Source organism: Ranitomeya imitator, chromosome 4 (genome assembly GCF_032444005.1).
Source record: "Ranitomeya imitator isolate aRanImi1 chromosome 4, aRanImi1.pri, whole genome shotgun sequence".
Classification (NCBI taxonomy): domain Eukaryota; kingdom Metazoa; phylum Chordata; class Amphibia; order Anura; family Dendrobatidae; genus Ranitomeya; species Ranitomeya imitator.
The window spans coordinates 437,344,609-437,372,279 of record NC_091285.1 but is presented as its reverse complement, the minus strand read 5'-3'; the positions used below and the strand labels follow the sequence as shown (position 1 = coordinate 437,372,279).

At 43.7% G+C, this 27,671-nt stretch overlaps 1 protein-coding gene across 2 annotated transcripts in view; it reads right to left on the bottom strand.

The window, feature by feature from the left end:
- The window catches only part of VPS13C (vacuolar protein sorting 13 homolog C), a 478,755-nt gene that overhangs the window by 14,372 nt on the left and 436,712 nt on the right, over positions 1 to 27,671 (bottom strand). For both annotated transcript variants that reach the window (XM_069765602.1, XM_069765601.1), the window contains 2 exons: positions 13,582 to 13,673; positions 1,075 to 1,198 (listed from right to left, as the gene is read on the bottom strand). In XM_069765602.1, the coding sequence (XP_069621703.1) occupies positions 1,075 to 1,198; positions 13,582 to 13,673 (216 nt within the window). The remainder of the gene's footprint in view (positions 1 to 1,074; positions 1,199 to 13,581; positions 13,674 to 27,671) is intronic.

The following is a 27,671-nucleotide window of genomic DNA, read 5'->3' as shown; positions in this document are numbered from 1 at the left end:
GCTGGGGGCCTGGGCGGCTGCTGAAGTACATAATATACTTCAGCAGCTCAGCTGTAGCCGCCCAGCCCATGGCCGCCCCAGCTCACCCTGTCAGAATAAAGCGATATCATTGCACTCACTCACTCAGGCCGCAGGTAGGAGCTCCTCCAGAATCTGCCTGATAAGTTCAGCAGTGCAGCCAGGGCGGGAGAGCAGAGCAGGAGAACGTGCTCTCTCCGCCCACAAACAGTCACGCTGGCTGCGTTCTTAACCCCTATGTGCCTGCCTGCACTGACTGAGAAGATGCTTGTGCCAGCTCCCAATGCCTGCACCTGTAAGACCGCCGTGCCCGCAAATTGAAAGGGTAAGCAGCAGGAAAAACAGCGGGCAAGCGGCCAGATAGATCTATTACAGCGTGAGTGGGCGCCCCCTGTCTCGAAAGGGCCCCAACACTTGCCCGGGTGCGGACGCCGGCCCTGGTATCGGTGACATAAGTATTTGGATCAGTGTGTCCATTTTTACCATCAGTGTGGCATCAGTGTTTTTCACAAAAGAATAAATAAAAAACAAAGCTTCTCCTATACTTTGCAATGTTAAACACAAATGGCACAAGGATGACCATTCCTGTGCTGTTTTTTACAGACCCCTAGATTTGTATTAGCACTCTTCATACGCGATACCAGAGGAAAAAAAAAGGGAAAAAAGTGTCCGTCTCATATGAGTTTGGCACGGACACATGGTCTGTATGATAATTATTTAAAAAAAAAAAAAGAACACGGACAAGTGAATAGCACCATAGATTATAATGGGTACGTGTTCCATCAGTTAAAAAAACGGGTTAAACACGTATGAGCAACACGGATGTCTGAATGAGGCCTAATGCTGTCAATTTGTTGCAAAAAAATTGTCATGAAAAATCTGCAGGTAATATGCCATGTGCGCATTCAAACTAAAGAACCAAGAATGTTTCCACCAACTGGAAAGATTTTAAAGCTAAAAGTTTTGAAATATGGCTTCGCTAAATTTTGTCAATCAATTTAGGTTTTAATCAAATTAGCTGGTTTTCAAGGCAAAAAAGAAATAATTTTCACAAACCTTTACAAACAGATTCAGTGTATTCTCCTCCACGGTCGGTGGTTGCATAAAATCATCAAAGCAGTAATCCCAGTCTATACTTCTATGTCCCAAAATCTCCACTTCCTTCACACTCATAATTCTCCTGTTTGTGAAAATAGAACCATGAAAAGAAAAATGTCACACAGTTTTGGCAGAAGTGATCATATGTTACACAAGTCCTTCTCTATCATAGCTTAGGATTAATTTTTTACTGAGTTCAAAAGACAAATTAAAGATATATTTTTGGCCTGGACCTCTCCAGCCATCTTCACTGTTCGCTCTCCCCCGTAAAATGGGCACCCCTTTTACTGACGTCATATGCAGAAACCCTGGCCTCTTTCTGCTGGGCAGGTATGTACGTCATTAGGTTGCAACGAAATAAGAAGTGCACCACAACCTTAAGGTGTGCAGTCGAGCCTGGAAATCCTAGATTAGTGTGAAGATGCCAAAAGCTTCAGGGTTCAGAGAACAGTATGAGGGACAGTGAGTAGCGGAGGTGAGCGGTGAGATATTTTTTTCTTCATCTTTCATTCATTATGCTCTGGGGTCTTTCCAAACCCCAGAGCATAATATGAGACATTTAATTAGCAGATAATACATTCTCTGCAACTCAAATTTTCTTGAAGAATCTGCGCGATTTGGTGAAGAATATGGTCAGATCCTGTCATCTCTCCATTGGCTTCTCATGGCAATCACAGTAAATGTCCTCTGTGGTTACAGAATGCCGTTGTGTTTTCTAGAGGTGACCTAAAAGATTTGCAGGCTCCTGGTGCAGTAGGTAGTCTGTGGCTGCCACACTAGAGCCTAGCGCACCACCTCCTACTTGATGGAATCCAGTGGGTTTTGGTGACTGAATGCATTTGTCATGCCACAGTGATGATGTCAAATGTTCTCATGTTCATAGGACACTACCATAACTCTATTATTATTAGAGATGAGCGAATATTTCAATGCTCGGTTTACGATAGCCGAATTTGCAATATTCGCCAATTAATTAGTCGAATATTCGCCGAACGCCATTCATGTCAATGGGAGGCAAAAACAAACGCATGCACAACACCTTATAACAGCCCCAAATGCTGCCATAATGCATCAAATGAGGGACAGACACCAGGAAAATGGCCTCAATTCACCCACAGTACTAATTGTAGCATGGCACTGCAACAATCAGCCAGGCATGAGGTATCGGGGTCTGGGACAGCATTTACAGCTTTTAATTGAATATCACAGTAAGTTGAAGTGGGTGAGGGATCGGTGTAGGTCTCTTATGCTGGAAGCCCTGACACACATGCAACAGCTCAACCTGCTTTCACACTCAACCACACTCAGGTGGCACAAAGATCATAAATTTAATAGACTACTATTGTCAGAAAAATCTAAAGATAGTAACACTGGTAGTTGACTCCAAAAAAGTAGAGGCCTGACGGTCTTTGTGGCCTACTGCTACAAGCAACATGCATGAAGGAGACCCAACCAGGAGTTTACACATTTACAAAAATTAGTGGCAGACACCAACAAAGTGGCACTAATTGTAATAGAGTAGACTAGTAATAGCGGGGCTCGACCTCTCTTCCACTACAGCCAACCCAGCAGATGGAGACTAACCTCTGATGGAGACTAACTTCTGAAAGACTGGAAGTGGTGTAACTAGGTGGCCTACCAAATCCCTACTCGGACAAGTGGCAGCAGGCGAAAACTGCGACCAGGTGCTACTCCATGGCTAACCTACAGAAGGTGGCAGCTGACCCCCTACAGCGTGTAAGCTGCTATGACCCAAAGGAGGGATGAAAAATGCAGGCAGGCTTTGTAGGGACTCGAACCACGGGTGCAGATGGGGCTGGCTGAAGAACAGAAAAGCACAGGCAGGTGTGGGCTGGACTGGGTGTTAGAGAGATGGGAACTGGCAGGTGCGATCTGGACCGGTTGATGGACAGAAAAGCTCAGACAAATACGAGCAGACGGGAACAGACAGGCAAGAGCAGATGGGTACAGGGTAGACAAGCAGACAGGTGGACCTGGGGAACCTGACAACTAGCAAGCATGCAAGGCAAACTAACAATGTAGTTCAGGCACCTCCATTGGAGGAGAAGCCTTAAATAGAAGGTGTCGCCAAGCTATAGGTTGGGAATACTTTAGGTTGATGTGGGCGGTCCCTTTAAGAGGAAGGGAGCGCACGTGTGCACCCTATAGGCATAGTTCCTGGTCCTATAACTGAGCCTTGGTGGACACCAACACATAGGGGGCGAGATGAGGAGGTGGTGTGTGAGTGGGACACACTGAATGCACTGTCTGTTAGGTATGCGGAGTTCCAAGAAAGGGCCAAGTATGTAATGTCAACATATCAGAAAGTATGCAGTAAGAGGGAATGGTCCACTGTGACAGGCAGATTTCATGTCCAGGAGAAGGAGGAGGACAAACTTGCATCGCTTTCGTTTGGCAGTTAGTAGTTCGTTGGTGACTTTAGGCATTTTCAGTGGAATGGTGCAGTCTGAAGACAGATTGTAAGCGGTCAAAGATGGAGAGGTGGGAGGACAGTTCAAAATGGACATATTGTTCCAGTAGTTTGGAGGCATAGGGGAGAAATGATATGGGGCGATAGCTAGACACAGGATGGGTCAAGGTATGTTTCAATCTGGATGGAAGGCACCAGTTGTTAGTGACAGGTTGAAGAGGTGGGTTAGGCTTGTGAGGAAGACTGTGGTAAAGTTTGAAATGAGGTGGGACGTTATTGTGTCAAGTTCACAGGTGGTGAGGCAAAGTCGTGAAAGTACTGAATAGTGGCCTTTGCTCCTCTTCCTCCACCTTAACATCACACACAGTACAGTCCTCAGGGTGGCACCCCAATTACCCTCCCCCCACATCACAACTCTCCAAACACCCAACTGACTGTTGGGAAACAAAGATGGCGGAGTCTGCAGATCTCTTCACACAATATATGCCATGGGCATAGGAAGTGTACTCTAAAGAATCACAGAGTCAAGAGGAGGAAATTATCTGCACCGATGGCCAAATTTTTTCTCAGTTTGAGCCATCGCTGGACTAAGTTGGGTCTGAGCATAAACCAAACCTTCGTCAACAGACGTTAACCCCATTGGGTGAAGGTGATCCAGTCATGACAAGGCTCAGATATTTGAGGCACTCGTGGACTTGACTGTGCTGTCAAGGCAGGAAGAGGAGGAGGGTGACTCTCAGGGCGTTGAGTGGGAGAACAGAGGATGATGATGAGGTAGTAGATCACACTTGGTGTAAACCCAGAGGCATTCAGCCGAGTAGCTCAGCAGAGGAGGAGGAAAACGAGGCAGTTATGTGGACACAGAGTTATGCAACCATAACAACCAATGCATCCTGATCCCCAACTCTGGCAGTAGACAGCAGCATTCGCAGTTCTGCAGTTGCTTATCTTGGGGCTTTTTTTTCAGTCGTGTAAAAATCTAAAAAAATCCTGTTAGCTGTCAACTTTTTAAAAATAGACCTAGAAGAGTAACATAGTAACATAGTTAGTAAGGCCGAAAAAAGACATTTGTCCATCCAGTTCAGCCTATATTCCATCACAATAAATCCCCAGATCTACGTCCTTCTACAGAACCTAATTGTATGATACAATATTGTTCTGCTCCAGGAAGACATCCAGGCCTCTCTTGAACCCCTCGACTGAGTTCGCCATCACCACCTCCTCAGGCAAGCAATTCCAGATTCTCACTGCCCTAACAGTAAAGAATCCTCTTCTATGTTGGTGGAAAAACCTTCTCTCCTCCAGACGCAAAGAATGCCCCCTTGTGCCCGTCACCTTCCTTGGTATAAACAGATCCTCAGCGAGATATTTGTATTGTCCCCTTATATACTTATACATGGTTATTAGATCGCCCCTCAGTCGTCTTTTTTCTAGACTAAATAATCCTAATTTCGCTAATCTATCTGGGTATTGTAGTTCTCCCATCCCCTTTATTAATTTTGTTGCCCTCCTTTGTACTCTCTCTAGTTCCATTATATCCTTCCTGAGCACCGGTGCCCAAAACTGGACACAGTACTCCATGTGCGGTCTAACTAAAAAAAAATTTAGTACTACATGCATGAACTGGCACATGCACGATCAAAATGCGTTAATCTGGGAATGACACTACGCATGCAGACTAGCGGGCCTCGCCATCAACTATCCACCCCAACAACCGCATCTTCTAATTCTTCCTCCTCCTTCAGGGTGGCAAGTGCGGTCACACAGGTCTCCGGCCAGAGAACCTCCAGTTGTTTACCCATTATAGTTTGGGTGACTGAGAGCCTGTCAGCTGATACGGAATTGGGCATGCCTGCTGTTTTTGACTGATTTTACATACCAAGCACACCCCATCTTTCTCAATCCACCGCAACATCTCCACCTGCACCTCTCGCACAGTCCAGTAGCTTGTCGTATTCACCCTACTCCACCCTGTGTCAGCACAGCAACAAACCCTCTTTTGTGCAGTTGTGCTCACATAAAAGATTCTTTCCTCCTACACATGGCAAAGCTAACAGATTGAACTTTTATCATCTTCAATCTACTACTAATAATATTTATTTATATATCACAAACACGTTCCGCATAGCTTTAGAAGTCACCAGTTCATATAAAACAGTCAAAAGTTACCCAGTTTATGATAATCAAACAATTAAAGCAAAATTAATGACCACCCTGCTCTTCAGCGTTTACAATCTACAATGAAGTAGGGGTTACATAAATTACAGGTGTTTATTTACAATGATGGTACAACCATACTTTTGGGTATGGTTGAGTTTGATGGCGAATTATGTTCAAAGATGTAGAGAATAAGATATACCGTATATACTTGAGTATAAGCCGAGAATTTCAGCCCATTTTTTACGCTGAAATTGCCCTTCTCGGCTTATACTCGAGTCATACCCAGGGGTCGGCAGCTGTCTAATAATACTCACCTGTTCCTGGCACGGTCCCTGGACATCCCTCGTTCTCCATATGGAGCATCTTATGGGGCCATAATCAGCATTTGTGCAGCATTGTATGGGGCAAATGTCTGTATGGAGCATCTTATGGGGTCATAATCAACATTTGTGCAGCATTATATTGGGCATATTTTAATATGGAGCATCTTATGAGGCCCATCATAAACTGTATGCAGCATTATATGGGGCTCCTGATTCAATATGGATATTCAAAAACACTTAAAGGGAACCTGTCACCCCCCTCAGGCGTTTGTAACTAAAAGAGCCATCTTGTGCAGCACTAATGCTGCATTCTGACAAGGTGGCTCTTTTAGTTATGCTCCCTGCACACGCTGAAATAAACACTTATAAAATGTGCCCACTCATACTGTGAAATCGTCCAGGGGGTGGGTCTTTCCCCCCTAATCAGACGCAGCACAGCCGTCACTCCGGGACTGTGTGTGCCAGGCGCCGCCTCCCCTTGCTTCATTAGCGTCCCTGGCGCCTGCACTGTAAGTTCTAAAGGCAGCGCAACTGCGCATGCCCGGAAAAAAAATACTTACAGCGCAGGTGCCGGGGACGCCTCGGATGATTCGTAGCCCAATCGTGTCATTGTCTGGATGAATGGGGCCAGCTGAGAGCTATTCGCTACAAAGATCACAGGGCTTGTTTCTGTATGACTCATGGCCTGTGATCTCTGTGATTATTGCATGCCACACCAATCTATTGGCCATGGAAATGCAGCCTTTCCGCCTTATGGATACAGACAGTTTCCGAAAACTGATGGCAGTCACAGTCCCCCCCAGTACCAGTCACCATTACTTCTCTAAGATGTGCTTGCGCTACAGCAACAAGTCGCAGACAACATCATCAGCTCCCTGAAAAATTTTATGTCTGCCAGGGTGCATTTCAACAATGACACCTGGATGAGAAAGCATAGACCGAGGAGTTACATGACTGGGCACTGGGTGACTCTGGTGGCAGTCGGGGAAGGAGCTGCTCCACAAGTCCTGCAATCCCCAAGGCTTGCAAGGCTGCTTGGGGATGGAGAGATAAACCAGTACACACCATAAGATGGATAATTAAACTATTAGACAACAGGGGTTGGAAAACTAAACTACTAAACAGCTATGATTGCAGAACGAAACAAATTAACACCAGAACATGGAGAACTAAACTAATAGACAAAAAGGGTTGGATAACTAAACAGCTATGACTGCAAAAGGAAAAGAAATACACACCAAAATATGGAGAACTAAACAAGGTTTTGGAAAACTAAACTAGTACACATCAGGGGATGGAGAACTAAAGAAGTAGACACCAAGTCTTACAGTGGAATTAAACTCTGAACACGTTGCAGCGACTCTGGCAGCAGCGCTGAGACCTGGTGCAGTATGACATTTTTCATAGCCTGGCACAAAGCAGTATGGAGGTGGTGCAATTCACACTTGCGTAGTGCATACAGATGAAGGACCTTTTGCACCCTTCTGCACGTTTTCTTAATGGCTACTAAGATGGTTAGCGGTGATGATGCAGTCATCAGCATCCCTATTACTGTCATCTACATGCTGGAGCACACTTTAAATATTGTGGGTGAGGAGGTGGTTGTGGTCCTGGGGGAAGAGGAGGAAGCAGAGAGAGATATCTTTAGGCTTAACAATATCTATAAGTTCAGGTCTGTCGTCTCACAGACGTTTGCCATGGGAGGAACAAATGGAGATGGACCATGAAAAGGATGAGAAGGAAGAGGTGATGGACGCGCAACAGTTAGGAGATGAAGACGATAATGATTCCCTCTAAGTTGTCCGTGGTTGTCAGGGGGGATGGAGGAAGAAAGCTTGAGTGTTATCCCGCCACCAACACACTGTGGATTTGGACCTCTTGAAAGAGACTGACCAACGAGCGCCTTTTTGCAGTACTATCTGCCACATGATTGTTACCCGTATAGTTATGATTCCAAATAGTGCTAACTACTAGGTTGCTAGTGTGTTCAAGCCACAATTCAAAAGTAAATTTTGCCAGTTGATTCCCCCCCTGGAAAGGAACACGCCCTCCCCAACACAGCAGTGAGGCACACAGTTTGCATCACAGTGATAGCCTTCCAATCACAGAAACGTTCAGTTGTCAACACAACAACATTAGCAGCATTGCGCAGTTTGTATGTTCTACCCATGTTTACGAGGTTTTACTTCCAGTAATTATTTTTCTACCCACGTTACAAAGACATACAGATAGTAAATTTAGATTATGAGTCCCAATGGTGTCAGTGCCAGTAATGTCTGTTAAGCGAATGTTGAATTATTGGCATTATAGAAGTGATAAAACCCTCCAAAAAATTGAAAGTGATACTCAACCACACTCAGGTGGCACATCAGTCTCGTAGATTACTATTGTCAGAAAAATGTAAAGGTAGTAACATGGGTAGTTGACTCAAAGACAGTGGAGGACCCGCCGATATCGGAGGCCTACTGCTACAGGCAACACACATGAAAGAGACCCAACGTGGAATCTACACATTTAGAAAAATTTATTTCCACACACCAACAAAGTGACATCAATTTCATCACAGTAAAAATAGTCTAATAGGGACCAACAGGTCTTCCGCGGGTATTATAATAGGGACCCACAGGTCTTCCACTACACCATCTACACTGTTCACATTTCCACAAATTAGTGTTAACATCTCCAGCAGCAGAAGCAGACACATAAGCCCGACTAAAGATATTAGAGACTGCAATTACGCAGGAACAATACAGCACACTAAAAACTACAACATCCTGTAACAGAAGTTGTCAGTTGTCTTTGAATAGGACATAACGTTAGAGGTTCACTAGTGCTTTCAGAAACACGAACACCTACCCCACATACACCTCGAACACCAAGCTTAATCCTCCTTCCACCACCACCTTGTTTTTTCCCAGTCATGTTGCTCAGACAGTGTGCTAGGAGAACACTATTAGCAACTAAAAACAGATTTTTTACTCTGCACACAGCTGAATTTCAGCGGCACAAAATTAGAAAGTGATATATGGCGTGATGAATCACGTTATTCACACGTTACTTGTTTCATTGTGGATGAGGCCTGTATAACTAAGAAGATTTGCTCCAAAAATATTCAAAATGAATTGTCCACCTACTGTATGACATTAACAGATTTTTTTTTGTGGATGAGGCCTGTATGACATTGACTACATGTTCCACACAATTTGTACGCGAGATGTCCCCTACTGTATTACGATAGTAACAATTTTTGGGGGGCCTGTTGATGAGGCCTGTATAACTAGATGCTCAAAATAATTTCAAACTGAGATCTCCCCTTCTGAATCAAGTTATTAACTTAAAAAATATATATTCTTAGTGAGTATGAGACCTGTATAATCTAGAAGATTGTCCATGGTATTGGAATGCCCTCTTTCCTACAGTTGCTGCTGGCAGAGGTGCGGCGGCAGAGGTGTGGCGGAAGAGGAGGCGCAGTAAGCGCGGTCCCTTTCTCCGGTGAGGTGATGCAGCAGCCCGGTAAGCAGCAGAGCCGGATGAATCCTGTTGTTATCGGTGGGGGCGGCCATCTTCCTGAGGCCGCGCGTGTGCAGATGAAGCGCTCTGCTTCCCGGGGCTTCAGGAAAATGGCCGCGGGAGGCTGCGTGTGCGCAGTTGGAGATCGCGGCGGCCATTTTCCTGAAGCCCCGGGAAGCAGAGCGCTCCATCTGCGCACGCGCGGCCTCAGGAAAATGGCCGCCCCCACCGATAACAGGATTCACCCGGCTCTGCTGCTTACCGGGCTGCTGCATCACCTCACCGGAGAAAGGGACCCCGCTTACTGCGCCTCCTCTGCCGCCGCACCTCTGCCGCCACGGTAAGCCTGCATTGCGACTATTAGACGCACTCCCCATTCCCCCCCTTTTTTTGGGGGGGAAAAAGTGCGTCTTGTAGTCCGAAAAATACGGTCGCTAAATGCTGTCAAACGCTGACAGCGGCATTTAACTACCGCTGCCGGCCATCGGGCCGGAAATGCGTGCATCGCCACCCCGTCATGTGATCGGGGGTCAGCGATGCGTCGACATGAGAACCTGAGGTCTCCTTGAGACCTCTATGGTTGTTGATGCTGGCTTGCTGTGAGCGCCACCCTGTGGCTGGAAGAAACGTGGGGGGGGGGGGCGGGGGGGAGAAAGGAAGAAAACTCGATTTTGTATCCGGAGGACACGAGCTCTCTGACCCACTAGTCGTGAACGACCGAGAGCCAATTTTGACGGAATGAAAGAAGACGTCCGCCTACTTTGTCGGTGTCTGCCGGACACGTCGATGAGTCATTGTGTAGAAGGTTTAAGGGATGCGGATGCCTTAGGGCCAGAAGGTCTCGGTTTGGGTTTCCAGGAACGGTTAGGTCTGTATGAGACCTGGGGATTTCTGTCTCCCCGTTGTCCTGAACCAGGGGAAGTGGATGACCAACTGGGGTTGTTATGAAAGGACCGGAACCAAAACTGTTGTTGATTCCGAAAAGGCCGGGTAGGTTTTTGCTGGGGAAGAAATTTACTCTTCCCTCCGGTAGCGTCAGAAATGATTTGGTCTACTTTCACCCCAAATACACGTCCAGCTTGGTAAGGTAAAGAAGTCAGTGACGTTTTAGAAGCAGAATCTGCTCACCAATCGTGGAGCCACAAGGCCCTCCTGATGGAGATTGCGTTTGCAGCCGCTTGCACTGCACAATTAGCCGCATCTATGGAAGCGTTAACTACGAAGTCTCAGGCCTGACCTATCTGGTTAGCGAGTCTGGCCGCTTCTGGGGGAAGATTACTGTCAATGAAGGTAGAGTTTAACACCTCTGCCCAGGCAACCAGTGCCTTAGCCACCCAGGTAGCAGCGAAAGATGGAAGGAGTACTACTCCTGAGGCCTCAAAGACTGAGCGAGCCAGGTAGTCAATTTGACGGTCAGAAGGGTTTTTGACTGATGAACCGTCGGACAGAGATAAGATTGTTTTGGATGCAAGTCGCGATACGGCAGGATCCACAGAAGGAGAGAGAAGCAACTCCTTCATTAGGCCCTTGGAGAAAGGATATTTAGCTTCCGTGGCCTTCTGAGCCGTAAATCGCTTATCCGGGTGTTCCCTGTGTTTTTGGACAATGTCCTGAAACTCAGGGTGATTAGCCAATATCTTTTGGACGCGTTTAGTCTTTTTAAAAGACACAACGTGTTCCTGAGTCAATACAGATTCCTCGTTCACCATTAGCGTTTTGTTGACTGCCTCAATAAAGGAGTCAAGCGTCTCCTGACCGAGGAGTCTTGGGTTAAAGATAATTCCGACTCGTATTCCGAGTCATGTACTCTGCGACCCTCGGGGGAAGGTGAGCGAGAAGTTGAGCTCGCAGATGCTGAAGCTCAAGTGTGTACGGGGGGGGGGACGAGGCATCGGTTCTTTTCTTGGAATCCCGAGATTCCCGTAGTACAGTACGCCCCCTGTGGTCGGACGGCCCCGTACCGGCGCCAGATTCCGTTGCGGTCGACGGAGGGAAGTTCTGGCTTAGGGAGGATCCCTGGAAAGAGTCCAATGCCTTGGCCAAAGAATCCATAGATCGTGACAAGGAAGCGGCCCACTCAGGAGGGTTAGGCTCGGCGGGGTCGGTGGAGACATTGGAGGTGGAGGCAGAAGGCGGCTGCGCACAGGCCGGGTCACAGTTCTGGCACAAAGGAGTATTGTGGGCACGTGGCAAAGCAGAATTGCAAGTGGCACATGAAGTAAAAAACACAGTGTGCTTTTTATTGACACATTTTGCCTCCTTAGATTGAGACATAGTGTATGTCTAATCCCCCAACAAATTGCGATAGCAGGGCTATGGGTGCAGAGAAGGGGTTAATCTTTTCCCTACAGAGTGGAGCAACTTACTCACGGGTCCTGTGCTAGTGTCCCCAGGAAGGAAGAGAGAAAAACTCGCCTTTTCGGCTGATTTCCCTGCAGAAGTGGAGTCCCAAGATGGTGCACGAGATTTGTAGGGTTTTTCTCGTTCAGAGCGAGAAGCGCCTGAGTAGTGGACGGGCTCTGGTGGAGGGCGGGAATTACAACTGTGGCCTAGTCCGGCTGAAGAAGCCGGGGACTAATTTTATGGAGCCTGCCTGCGGAGCGCGCCGGCGGGCCACGACATAGCGCCGAATGATCGCCTCTGGCGTCTAACCAGCGGCACCTCTCCCCAGGGAACTAGACCGCACCTTCCCACGCAGGCAGCGTGAGGAAGGATACTACTCACCGAGTAGAGATGCAGCCTCCAGCTCAATCGATCCTCCCTATGCCGGGGGATGGAGAGCATCTGTGCGTCTTCATATGTGCCTGCCGCAGGGGACTTATGGCTGTGCCTGCCGCAGGGGACTTACGGCTACCGTGGGGACTATATGACGCCGAGGTGAGGGCTTGATTGCGGAGGAGCTCGGGAGATGCACATAAGAGGTATACTCTATGTGCTCGCCATCTTACAGGGGGAGATCAGGACCGTGTAGGAACGTCACCCTAGCGTAGATTAGGCGTGCCCCAATCGTCGCAGGAGAGGTACGGGGTGGTATACTGGCCATGCTCACCTGTTGATGGTTCGGAGGAGAGCAGACCCTAGAAAGGAATCCGTCACCCCCTTCACTCCATTAATTAAAAAATACAAATTTACAGAAAATAAAAATAAAAAAATAATAACGGTGGGGTCTGAAAACAGACCCAAGTGCCTCCTACAGACACTAAGCAAGAACGGGGTCATTTCTGGCCAGTCAAGGGGTGTATACTGCAGAGGAGGAGTTAATTCTTTGTGTTTACATAGGCTACTTTCACACTTGCGTCGTTTGGCGTACGTCGCAATGCATCGTTTTGGTGAAAAAACGCATCCTGCAAATGTGCCCACAGGAAGCATTTTTTCTCCATAGACTTGTATTACCGACGCATTGCGACATATGACCACATGTCGCATCCGTCGTGCAACAGATGCGTCGTGTTTTTGGCGGACACGACGCACAAAAAAAGTTCAATGTAACTTTTTTTGTGTGTCGTGTCTGCCATTTTTGACCGCGCATGTGCGGCTGAAATTCCGCCCCCTCCTCCCCGCTTATCGCAATGAACAGCGGATACGTTGTAAAACTGCATCCGCTGCCCACGTTGTGCAACATTTAACACACTGTCCGTCGGGCCGACGGTTTGCGACGGCCCCATACCGACGCAAGTGTGAAAGTAGCCTTCGTGTCCTCCTAGTGGCAAGCAGCATAACACCCATGGTCCTGTGTCCCCAAATGAGGCGTAGGAGAAAGTTATGGCTCTGGGAATGAGGGGAGCGAAAAACGAAAATGCAAAAAGGGCTGTGTCTTGAAGGGGTAAAAGCTCCAATTGATGAAAATGTATTTAAGAGCTAACAAACCAATCCATTTGTTGTGCATTATCTGAGGGTAGCACAAGTTTGGGGCACAAAAATATGACTGAACATGAGTCAAGAAAACAGGTTTTCATTTTGTCTAGCGGTATGCTTTCATCAGTTCTTATCTCTCTCCATGCTAAGCAGTATTTTATTTAAGAATGATAACAGAACACAAACCTGTTGGTGACCACAAGGTTGACTTTCTTACTTTTACTTAAGCTGCAGCAGTATCTGTAGATTTCGCCATCTATTTTTTTTATATTTGAATTCTACAATATAGAAAACAACAATATCAGTTACACTTGCTGATTTTCCCAGGAATAGTATAATATTCAAAACATATCGCTGGGGCAATTTGAAATATTCACTTTAAATATTTTTATTGGGTTTTAACAACATTGATATGAAAACAGAACATTCCAATTACATTCAATAATAACAATGAAAAAAGTTGATGTTTGTTACTATTAAGGTATCGTTAAACATTAGACTATAAGTATAATCAGCTTGATGAGGTATTATATAAAATCTTACATGAACCAAATAATTATGTGTGTGCTAGAGCGATGTGAAGAAGAATGGAGGGTGGAAAGAGCAAGAATGGGAAGGAAAAGCAATTTGTGATTTTAAGGCAAAAAGAACACTACACATATAGAGAAAAAGAGTAAAAAGTGCTCTATTCTTCTAGCCACACACCTGGGAAAAGCAAGAGTCGCATCCAATATGCAATAAAATCTGTGTCCACATAGGAATAGGACAGCGATGCTAAAATACTGTTGTTTCTATGATAATTAAAGTAAGGCAAATATTGAAAAACTTCGATACCATAGATTCAATTTTGCCATCCATTAAATCAGAAATGTTGCCAGATTTCACAAAACAAAAGCACATACATTACAATAGATTTTTTAGATCTGAGAAGGATACTGTATATATTTTAAACATTTATGTCACACAAGACGTATCTTTATAAAATCTAACTTAATCTCCTCCCACCTAACCTCATTTATTTTGCCTTAGTGTCCATCCTCCCTGCTGAGATCTCACAAGGCTCAGTGCAATCTGTAGCAGACAGTCTAAGTGGGAGGAGAATAAGTATACTTGGACTTGAGAGTTTTTATCCTAAAGCGGAGCTCATAAAATTCTAATTTTATTTTCAGGATTATACATGTCTGAACTTGAACCAACTTTTATATGTGTTTATTCTGAATTATCTATTTGGTCCTTATTGGACTTCTTGCTACAATTTTTTGTTTTACGCGCCCATTTCTTCTACATATACATGGAGTATTCTCATTTAGTGTGTTCATGTATTTACTAGGAATTAGCTATTGTTAATTTGTAGAATTCCTTACTTGTAATAAAAAGTATTCTAAAACAATATTTACATTTAAAATGTATTTTTCTATGCTAGTGATGTAACAGTTTGCTGGAAAAGATGGATACCTTTGTATAGTAGATAAATCCATAAAATATCGCAAACAACAAAAACAGTGCTAAAAGTGTAAAGAGAAAGACTCTTACCCCACAAACCAATGATACAATTGCTCAGCCCTTTAAAACATAAGCTAGTCGGTCTTTTTATGACCCAGCTATGAGAAATCACATTTTGAAGTTCTGTCTAGAAGCGCATTGGGGCATAATGGTTTACTTCTAGTTTCTCAGCCTTATGCTGTATTTCCCACATAGCAGCAGGTCAGTGACCATTTACCATGGCAAACTACCTGTTGATCAGCCAGGACAGGGTGTAGCTAGGTAGGAAATACAGCTTGATGCTGAGAAACTAAAAGTGCATCATCACGCCCCAATGCACTTACAGATATAACTTCAAAATTACATTTTTCCCTGCCGAAGCAGCACTTTAGAGTTACAAAAGGGATCAACTGGCATACCTTTTAAAGTGCTACATAGCCATATAAATTATTTAAGTAACCTGTTTTTCTAGACATAAAACTCTGCACACTGTTCATGCAGGATGTACTAAACATTATTGTCTAACAAAATGAACAATAAAAAGTAAAAGTTTAGAAATGTTGTTTATTGTGAGACACATAAGACAAATTTCTTATTTCAATATTACCATAAACACAAAGTATTACAATACACAGATACATAAAAAGTTACATTGTTACTTATACCCACAACAGAAGTCAACTTGCATTTATAACTTTATGACCATTTAAAAAGATTAATGGTAATTGGTCCTTTATTTCCCTGTATTTATCCATAAATGAGTTTCTAAGCAAGTTAATGGAATAACAAATGTAAACAATGAATATTTTCAATAAGGCTACCCTCCAAAAAAAATTACGGTACATTTCAGTAATGAATAAGGAAAATGTGGTTATACAGAGACTGTCAGCAGATTCACACTGTCCAAAAAAAAGGGGCAGCATGAAATATCGGCAACCTTGCTCATTATTAGTGATGAGCGAATATACTCGTTATTCGAGATTTCCCAAGCACGCTCGGGGGTCCTCCAAGTATTTTTTAGTGCTCGGAGATTTATTTTTCTTCGCCGTACCTGGATGATTTACAGCTACTAGCCTGCTTGATTACTTGTGGGGATTCCCTAGCAACCAGGCAACCCCCACATGTACTTATGCTGGCTAACAGATGTAAAACATTCAGCTGCGGCGATGAAAACTAAATCTCCGAGCACTAAAAAATTCTCGGAGGACACCCGAGCGAGCTCGAGAAATCTCGAGTAACGAGTATATTCGCTCATCACTACTCATTACTATCAAATAGGTTCATTCTATAGTAAACTGGATAAGGAGTCAAATGTCTGCTGAGTAACTATCTGACTTCCTGCTGCGTGGCTTGATTGACCTTTCTCTTGATTTTTGCTTATAGAGACTTGTTGATCAAGCAAAGTGGGGCGATGAGAAGTAGAAGTAAAGTGACCTTCCAGTATTTTATTTTTAAGCGCCGCAGCTGTCCAGAGTAAAATATAGTTCACTATACTGTGCTTAATGTCGCCCGGTAATGTTGCTAAGTTCTCTTTATTTACATAGCGCAATTGCATTGTAAGGAGTTATTTTCTTTTATTCTCGAAAACGTCACTTCTTAAAGATCATTGAGACAGTTTTTAATAACAATATACTATTAATTAGGCTGATTATTTATTGTGCTTCAGTGCAGAAATGGCAGTAGTAAAGTCTAATATATTAGGGTGCACTATAATGTACTATATAGAGGTTACAAAGGCAAATGTGGTCAAGGCCTTATATATTGTACACCTAGAAACCTGTACATTAAAAAGGGTGGTCTCGTCTAGCAAAAAAAAGGCAGTCAGTCATGGAAGGTCTTATAATAAAAAAGGAATGCGTAGTAGACTTCCAGCATCTTTATCACCTCCACTTCCAGCAGTGATGTTCCTCATCCTGGCAGGGTACCTCAGGAGTGCCATGTGATTGTGAAATGATGCCAAAATGATAGAACTCAAGAGAGCTTGATGACAATTCTGCATGTGCTAGTCCCTGGGGTGGGGGTATGGTGTTACAATGGCGACGCCAAGAACTATTCCATGGCCCAGGTGGACATTCGCACAGACTGAGGTTCTGTGGCATATGAAGTGGGAGTGGTCAAGGATTGGTTGCATGCTATGGTACTAGTGAGCTGAAGCGGTAGCACCCAGCAGTCCAGTATGCCGCCATGAGTCGACTGTGGTGACAATGTCACATGATGTGCGGAGATGTACACAAGATGTACAGCCGGCACTTAGACCCCTGCAAATGAATGGTACAGGGAGGAATTAAGTTAATTTCCTCCCGGCAGCGGGGGTCTTTAGTGAAAGCACCAGGGTGGTTCAGAACAAAATTAACCCCATATCTGCAAGTTAAAGGGAACCTGTCACCCCGTTTTTTCAAGAAGAGCTAAAAATAGCGTTAAATAGGGGCAGAGCTGGGCTTTACATTAGTGTATTTTTGAGCCTTTATTCCCCACCTATGCTGCCGAAATACCTTTGTAAAGTCGCCGTTTTGGGCTGTCACTCACGCTGGTCAGGTCATATGGGCGTGGTGACAGCGCTGTTTCTCCCCCAGATCTCCGTTGGTGGCGTAGTGGTGTGCGCATGTCCAAGTGGCGAATCCACTGCGCAGCTTCAAGGAAAATAGCGCGATCTGCGCTATTCAGCCGTTTATCGGTGGGCGCGGCCATCTTTGTGAGGCCGCGCGTGCGCAGATGGTTCTTCTCGGCCTCCTGGGGCTTCAGGAAAATGGCCGCGGAATGCCGCGCGTGCGCAGATGGAGATCGCGGCGGCCATTTTCCTGCAGCCGAGATGCGAACTATTTCGGCAGCATAGGTGGGGAATAAAGGCTCCAAAATACACTAATGTAAAGCACAGCTCTGCCCCTATTTAACGCTATTTTTAGCTCCTCTTGAAAAAACGGGGTGACAGGTTCCCTTTTATAGTGTTTTTTGTTTTCGGTGACAGGTTACCTTTAAAGAGAATCTGTCAGTAGAATTTCATACCCTAAACTATGAAAGAGCTACATATTCAAATGAAAAGACAAGTCCAGCAATACCTTTACATTAGTCAGTCCCTTTCTTCTTTACTAAGAAATCAGTGTTTGAATTGATTAAAAATGAGTAGATCTGAAGCCTCGGTCACGCCAGCTGAAATCCCTGCACAGAGCAGGCTCCTCACATTTAAGGCTACGTTCACATTAGCGTTTCGCTAATGTGCGTCGCTGTTGCGTCGGCGACGCAGCGGCGATGCGCCCCTATGTTTAACATAGGGGACGCGTGCGTTTTTTTGTTTGCGTTTTTCGACATGTGTGTCGTTTTCGACGCTAGCGTTGGACGCACGAAAATGCAACAAGTTGCATTTTTCGTGCGTCCGATTTTCGTCAAAAAACGATGCACGCGTCGCAAAACGCAGCGTTTTTGCGCGCGTTTTTGGTGCGTCGCGCGTTGCGTCGCCGACGCACCGGCGCGCAACGCTAATGTGAACGTAGCCTAACTGACTACCTAAAACACTGCGACTTCAGGCAAAGAAGGCGTTGGTCAAGCAAGAGGTGGTATCGCTGAACAGGTAATATAGTTGGCATGACAGAAGCTCTCATTTGCATATTAATTCAAATGATGATTTCTCAGGAATGGAGGAATGGACTGGTCATATAAATGCATTGCTGGACTCGTCTTTCAAAGAGCTACATATACTTATAAATTATTTGGAGAGTTAAATCCTGCTGGCAGATTCCCTTTAAATGCTGCAATGCTGCACTTTACAATAAATTTGAACACTGCAGTCAATCAATGGCCTTAGCAGTGTATGGCATGGGACCTTTGAAGTCAATAATTAGCTGCAGTGGTCACGTATGCAATAACGCATGTCATCACTGTAGCAAAGAACAAATTGGTGAGGAGCACTAGAGCGACCGTGCTAGGGTGAAATAGGACTAGTGTAAATATATGTGCAGCAGCTTTGTTTAATATACCGTATGGGTATCAGTTTAGACTCCCGGCTGTTTAGTCCATAGACTCAGAGCATTGCCTAGAGATGATGCAATTCTATGTGCCTCCCTGCCGAGTGCAGGAGTAGGCATGTGCTAATTTATTCCATCAATCTAGAGTTCAGGTTGGTTAGCTCCCAGTATCTTGCCTAAAGGTACCGTCACACATAGCGACGCTGCAGCGATACCGACAACGATCCGGATCGCTGCAGCGTCGCTGTTTGGTCGCTGGAGAGCTGTCACACAGACAGCTCTCCAGCGACCAACGATCCCGAGGTCCCCGGTAACCAGGGTAAACATCGGGTAACTAAGCCCAGGGCCACGCTTAGTAACCCGATGTTTACCCTGGTTACCATCCTAAAAAGTAAAAAAACAAACGCTACATACTTACCTACCGCTGTCTGTCCTCGGCGCTCTGCTTCTCTGGTCTGGCTGTGAGCTCCGGGCAGCCAGAAAGCAGAGCGGTGACGTCACCGCTCTGCTTTCCGGCTGACCGACGCTCACAGCCAGAGCAGGAGGAGAGCAGAGCGCAGCGCTGGAGGACAGACGGCTGTAGGTAAGTATGTAGTGTTTGTTTTTTTACTTTTAGGATGGTAACCAGGGTAAACATCGGGTTACTAAGCGCGGCCCTGCGCTTAGTTACCCGATGTTTACCCTGGTTACCAGCAAAGACATCGCTGAATCGGTGTCACACACGCCGATTCAGCGATGTCTACGGGGAGTCCAGCGACGAAATAAAGTTCTGGACTTTCTTCCCCGACCAGCGATCTCCCAGCAGGGGCCTGATCGCTGCTGCCTGTCACACTGGACGATATCGCTAGCGAGGACGCTGCAACGTCACGGATCGCTAGCGATATTGTCTAGTGTGACGGTACCTTAAAAGGAATACGATTGTATAAACTTCTCAGCCAAGAACAGGACAAGTTATGTACTCTTTTGCTACCACTGAATATAAAGAACTGTATTCTCATTCGCTGATCAGAAACACAAACCTTTGAAAATTGTAGAACTTTCATGTAACAACCATAATTACCTTATAAAGGGTACTTATTATTTTAAAAGGCCGACCCAGGGTCTGGATGCTGAGACTACTGCCCTTCTATATTAGTAATCTATAGAAGTGTTCAACTGAGCACCGTGCTTCTCTTTTTCTGCTCACCTCTGCATGGCTCTTGTGACTGAGCAGAGCAAGCGGTGTATGGATTCATAGAAACTTTACAGAGCTTATCAAAAGCAAAGGAGCACAACACTAAGCTTATCAAAAACAAAGGGGTACAACACTGAGCTTATCAGAGGTGAAGGGGCACAACACTGAGCGTAGAGCTTTTGCACCTAACCTACAGTGATTGTTGGGACTCTCAAAAATAAAAATTGTGTATAGAGCAAACTTTTTTGTTTTTTTTTTAAGTTGATTGGCAGCCTTGTAGGACATTGGTTCTCAGTTTACCAAAATAAAGCACGTATACAGGTCCTTCTCAAAAAATTAGCATATAGTGTTAAATTTCATTATTTACCATAATGTAATGATTACAATTAAACTTTCATATATTATAGATTCATTATCCACCAACTGAAATTTGTCAGGTCTTTTATTGTTTTAATACTGATGATTTTGGCATACAACTCCTGATAACCCAAAAAACCTGTCTCAATAAATTAGCATATCAAGAAAAGGTTCTCTAAACGACCTATTACCCTAATCTTCTGAATCAACTAATTAACTCTAAACACATGCAAAAGATACCTGAGGCTTTTATAAACTCCCTGCCTGGTTCATTACTCAAAACCCCCATCATGGGTAAGACTAGCGAACTGACAGACGTCAAGAAGGCCATCATTGACACCCTCAAGCAAGAGGGTAAGACCCAGAAAGAAATTTCTCAACAAATAGGCTGTTCCCAGAGTGCTGTATCAAGGCACCTCAATGGTAAGTCTGTTGGAATGAAACAATGTGGCAGAAAACGCTGTACAACGAGAAGAGGAGACCGGACCCTGAGGAAGATTGTGGAGAAGGACCGATTCCAGACCTTGGGGAACCTGAGGAAGCAGTGGACTGAGTCTGGTGTGGAAACATCCAGAGCCACCGTGCACAGGCGTGTGCATGAAATGGGCTACAGGTGCCGCATTCCCCAGGTAAAGCCACTTTTGAACCATAAACAGCGGCAGAGGCGCCTGACCTGGGCTACAGAGAAGCAGCACTGGACTGTTGCTAAGTGGTCCCAAGTACTTTTTTCTGATGAAAGCAAATTTTGCATGTCATTCGGAAATCAAGGTGCCAGAGTCTGGAGGAAGACTGGGGAGAAGGAAATGCCAAAATGCCTGAAGTCCAGTGTCAAGTACCCACAGTCAGTGATGGTGTGGGGTGCCATGTCAGCAGCTGGTGTTGGTCCACTGTGTTTCATCAAGGGCAGGGTCAATGCAGCTAGCTATCAGGAGATTTTGGAGCACTTCATGCTTCCATCGGCTGAAATGCTTTATGGAGATGAAGATTTCATTTTTCAGCACGACCTGGCACCTGCTCACAGTGCCAAAACCACTGGTAAATGGTTTACTGACCATGGTATTACTGTGCTCAATTGGCCTGCCAACTCTCCTGACCTGAACCCCATAGAGAATCTGTGGGATATTGTGAAGAGAAAGTTGAGAGACGCAAGACCCAACACTCTGGATGAGCTTAAGGCCGCTATTGAAGCATCCTGGGCCTCCATAACATCTCAGCAGTGTCACAGGCTGATTGCCTCCATGCCACGCCGCATTGAAGCAGTCATTTCTGCCAAAGGATTCCCGACCAAGTATTGAGTGCATAACTGAACATTATTATTTGTTGGTTTTTTGTTTGTTATTAAAAAACACTTTTATTTGATTGGATGGGTGAAATATGCTAATTTATTGAGACAGGTTTTTTGGGTTATCAGGAGTTGTATGCCAAAATCATCAGTATTAAAACAATAAAAGACCTGACAAATTTCAGTTGGTGGATAATGAATCTATAATATATGAAAGTTTAATTGTAATCATTACATTATGGTAAATAATGAAATTTAACACTATATGCTAATTTTTTGAGAAGGACCTGTATAATCATTTTACCAATGAATTTCAATTATTTCAATTGATTCAACAGTCAACAAGAGCGAAGACAGACAATAGAGGTTTTCTGGGGAAAAAAAACCAGCAAAAAGGGAGCCCAGCTCTAGCCCCAAAAACGAAGTGACCTTGTCCCCTGTCATGTCCCTGTGAGCCGTGGAACTCATCAAAGGGGTCATCTTTCCTTTTAGAATGATGATTATTCCTTAGGATGAGCTATTACAAAACATTGTGGAGCTTGCAGTGTCGTTGCAGCCTCAAACAGCTGATCAGAAGTGCTGCCATAGTTGGACTCTTGCTATCTTATACTGATGGCTTAACTTTAGGATAAGCTATCAATTTAAAAAAAAAAAACCTCAATTAACCCTTTGAGTCAAAAGGAAACTTGCAATTTGGAGCTTGTAGCTGCTTTCAGGGTATGTGCACACGTCAGGATTTCTTGCAGAAATTTTGCTGACAAAAACCGGACATTTCTGCCAGAAATCCGCATGCGTTTTTTTTTTTGCGTTTTTGGTGCGTCTTTTTCCAAATGCATAGAATAGCGGGAAAAACGTAGAAAATCCGCAAAATTAAGGAACATGCTGCTTTTTTTTACCGCGATGCGTTTTTTTCGCGGAAAAAAAACCCATCATGTGCACAAAACATGCAGAATGCATTCTAAATGATAGGATGCATAAGGTATGCTTTTTAATGAGTTTTTATAGCGTTTTTATCGCGAAAAAAATGTGAAAAAACCTGAACGTTTGCACATAGCCTTATGGTGGTAGTGGTTGTTGTGCCACCTTTATGTTTTCCCCTGATTTGTAAGATTTCAAACAGAACAAGACAGATTAAAAAGGTGTAATTGTGCTTTAAGACATTATATTTGTGGCTACTTCAACAAAAAAAAAAATAATTGCAGCATCTCCATCTCAATAGTTGTAACCATTTTTCCAACCTTTACAAATGTTTAGGCAGTTCCTGAGCTTTAGAATAAAAGTAGGTTTACGATGGGTGGCCGGGTTTCTTTCAGTTTAAACACAACAGGCACTTTCTTGAGTTAACATATAAAATGCACAGAATATTGCACAGACTTTCCTAATGCTTATCCTAAGAAGATAGGTTTAAATGATGACTTACAAAAGTATATTTAACCATGCACTAATAGGTTTCTACCATGTTAGAAACATAATTTTGACGTTAACGTTGTTATAACTTGATCTATTGGTGATGAAGGTTTGGGAAGGAGGTAGTAAAACCATGCTGAATATGCACGTTTCCCCTCTCTTGGAAATGGACAGTAGTATATAGTTTGGTGGACGTGCAAGAGGGAATCAAGTAATAAGTTAAACAATGTCAATAATCCACAACACAAAATTACGGTGTACGGTGCTTCTTAAACCGATTCTTCACATAGAGGAACAACCTACATGTATTTGAGCAAGGTAGCCATATCTTTTACATTAGACATTGGATATTAGGAGAAAATGTTACTTTTTTTTGAGGAACAAACTCCTCTACGTTTGTCACGTACAACAACAACACCACATCAACTACTACTCAATGCTAAAGTTTTATCGGAAAGTGCCATCTCCTATTTTGTACCACATACACTATTACTTGGTGCAATCGCAAATCATGTTTTTTGTTTTATTTTATAGTAGAATGCCAAGGTTTAAAGGGAATGTTTGATAAAGGATGATCAATTTTTTTTATATAAAGCAAGCATGATGATAGCAATGGTTCTAGCCTATGAATTCACAATACACTATTACATGTTAACCTTTCTGATATCTATGTAATGGGCCAGATTTTCCACAGTAGGCACCATTAATAATTATTAGCCTCTGCTCTAGATCCCATCCATTACCCTACAAATATACAGTGACATGTAAAAGTTTGGGCACCCCTGGTAAAAATTACTGTTATTGTGAACAGTTAAGCAAGTTGAAGATTAAATGATCTCTAAAAAGGTCTAAAGTTAAAGTTGACATATTTCTTTTTGTATTTTAGGCACAAAAATATATATATACTTTTGCAAGTATCACAGCTTGTAAACGCTTTTTGTAGCCAGACAAGAGTCTTTTCAATTCTTGTTTGAGCAATTTTCAGCCATTCCTCCTTGGAAAATTCTTCCCATACACCAACTGCTCAGGACCACTTATTATCCATGGTGGGAATCATAACCTTTTTGAATATTTCCAGTGTTTCATTTACTCAGACACCTCAGGAGCAGTTGGTGTACTGAACGTGGTCAGCTGTTTGACCGAAACGTTTACCAGCGACTGCTACTAAAGTTCTTCCATTTCACAAGTTGAGTGCCAAAGATTTACCTTACTATGAACTCGTAATGACCTGGAGAATCATCATGGCAGGTCATTTATAGCATTTAGTGAACCTAGTAAAAGCGCCAGATAAAAAACAAGTGTGGGATTGCACTTTTTTGCAATTTCACCGTACTTGGAATTTTTTTCCCGTTTTCTAGTACAAGACATGGTAAAACCAATGATGTCGTTCAAATGAGGTCGTTCAAAAGTACAACTCGTCCCGCAAAAAAACACACGGCCATATTGATGGAAAAATAAAAAACTTATGGCTCTGGGAAGGAGGGGAGAGAAAAACGAAAATGCAAAAACAAAAAAGCTCCGGGGGTTGAGAGGTTGAAACACAAAGAAAAATGGGTCCTATTTAACCTTCGGCCTTATAGAGATCATTTCATTGTCAACAGTAACAGTAATTTTGACCAGGAGTGGCCAAACTTATACATGCCAATGTATACACATGTTGTCTTTATAAGACAAACCCCTGTAATGATCATTATTTACCTGGAGTATTCAGGAGCTATAACAGGTAACAAAATAGCTAAATAGTAGTGATGAGCGAGTATGCTCGGATAAGGTGTTATCTGAGCATGCGCGAGTGCTAATAGAGTTTCTCCGATATGATCTAATAATATTTTCGAGTCCCAGCTGTTCTACAGCCACAACACATGCAGGGATTGGCAGTTTGTTAGGCCCCCTACATGTGTTGCGGGTATTTAACGGCCGCAAGGCATGCAGGCAAGGGTACTCGAAAACAGTATTAGAGCATGCCGAAGATACTCTAATAGCACTTGAGCATGCTCTGATCGCACCTTATCCGAGCACGCTCGCTCATCGCTAGTACTAAATAGGTATACAAGTTGATATCAATGATAGCAAGAATCAAAGTAGACAGGTCAAATCAATACAAAAATAATCAAAAAGGCACAAAATACGACAAGTCTATTCCAACCAAAAGTTGTTCATATGAAAATGGCACAGGTAATAGGCAACTGTCCACAAAGTGCACCCATCTTGGGTTATTCTGTACATGCCACACGCAAATGATAAGATTCATGAGTCTTGAAACGGACTTCATATGTTAGTAATATAAATGTGCAAGCTGATGGAGGTAATGAAGTTTGAGAAAAGGAGGAGTCTCGGTCCTTGGCCTGAAATGTACCCTAACTGTGAACTTATTCAATTATGATGTTCAGAATGAAGATAAGGAAAATATATTTTACTCTCCTTCATTCCAATTGTTGCTGCATGGAAAGGGGGAAAAAGAAAGAACATAGAAAAGAAAGTTAGAAAATCTATTATTCATTCACTGGAGGACATTATACACCTTCAAAGGTAGAAGTAGAGACTGATACTAGCAGTAGGGCACTTTCCACCATAGAGGTGGAATAGAACATGGATGATTTTAGTATGCAAGGCAGCATAGTTTTATGGCTTAAACATAACTTTATTTTTACCCTTACATAGCCACAGAAAAGATTACAATGGTAAGATCTATCACACCTGAAATGTGCTGGAATGACAAGATTATATTGACTTGTCAAAAAAAATACTGAACCCAAAAAACAAAATAAAGTTTATTAATGAATTGCAGATAAAACATACAGCCACACACACTTCTACATGCATATGTTTGTACCCATAATGTAAGCACCTAAAGTGTCAGTGAATTAACACAATTTAAAAGGACTACTCCCAGAAATGCTTATGGTATTACCAACATGGCAGATAGGTAGGGGTACCCCCTCACTCTCTGGGCAGGGGACATGGGAATTATTATATGCTGCTGCATATCAGAGAAAAAATTGAGAGTTGGCTAGACATGTCTATGTGTTTATTGGAGTCACACTGCTATTTTTCTTTCAATTAGACAGAGAGCAAAAGAGACCGCAAATCTCGAAGAAACAAACAAAAAAACACCAACTAAACAACAAAAAACTGGGGCTATGCGTGAATGAGCATTAGTGATTTTTTTCCTGATGTCTGCAAGGAATGATTGCAGCATGCACTAATGCACTATTCTGGTTCGTTTTATGGACAATAAAAGTGCATGTAACAGTAGGTGGTTCCCACACCCACAAGTGATGGGGACCGCACCGAGCTGCCAATATGCATGTCCTAATAATTATAGTAGCTGTCTGAACATGGCCTTACTTTAGTGTTTCCATAAATTCTACAGACAAAAAGCAGAGCTGCATAGATGGACATTTACGTCTTCACTTACACATTTCTGTTGCTTCCCATAAAAGGCCACCATTCTGTCAGACAGTTTTGGCATACACCATCTACAGTTGTGGCCAAAAGTATTGACATCCCCGCAATTCTGTCAGATAATACTCAGTTTCTTCCTGAAAATGATTGCAATCACAAATTCTTTGGTATTATTATCTTCAATTAATTTGTCTTAAATGAAAAAACACAAAAGAGAATGAAGCAAAAAGCAAAACATTGATCATTTCACAGAAAACTCCAAAAATGGGCCAGACAAAAGTATTGGCACCCTCAGCCGAATACTTGGTTGCACAACCTTTAGCCAAAATAACTGCGACCAACCGCTCTCGGTAACCATCAATGAGTGTCTTACAATGCTCTGCTGGAATTTTAGACCATTCTTCTTTGGCAAAGTGCTCCAGGTCCCTGATATTTGAAGGGTGCCTTCTCCAAACTGCCATTTTTAGATCTCTCCACAGGTGTTCTATGGGATTCAGGTCTGGACTCATTGCTGGCCACCTTAGAAATCTCCAGTGCTTTCTCTCAAACCATTTTCTAGTGCTTTTTGAAGTGTGTTTTGGGTCATTGTCCTGCTGGAAGACCCATGACCTCTGAGGGAGACCCAGCTTTCTCACACTGGGCCCTACATTATGCTGCAAAATTTGTTGGTAGTCTTCAGACTTCATAATGCCATGCACACGGTCAAGCAGTCCAGTGCCAGAGGCAGCAAAGCAACCCCAAAACATCAGGGAACCTCTGCCATGTTTGACTGTAGAGACCGTGTTCTTTTCTTTGAATGCCTCTTTTTTTCTCCTGTAAACTCTATGTTGAAGCCTTTGTCCAAAAAGCTCTACTTTTGTCTCATCTGACCAAAGAACATTCTTCCAAAACGTTTTAGGCTTTTTCAGGTAAGTTTTGGCAATCTCCAGCCTGGCTTTTTTATTTCTTAGGGTAAGATGTGAGGTCTTCCTGGGTCTCCTACCATACAGTCCCTTTTCATTCAGACGCAGACGGATAGTACGGGTTGATACTGTTGTACCCTCGGACTGCAGGGCAGCTTGAACTTGTTTGGATGTTAGTCGAGGTTCTTTATCCAACATCCGCACAATCTTGCGTTGAAATCTTTTGTCAATTTTTCTTTTCCGTCCACATCTAGGGAGGTTAGCCACAGTGCCATGGGCTTTAAACTTCTTGATGACACTGCGCACGG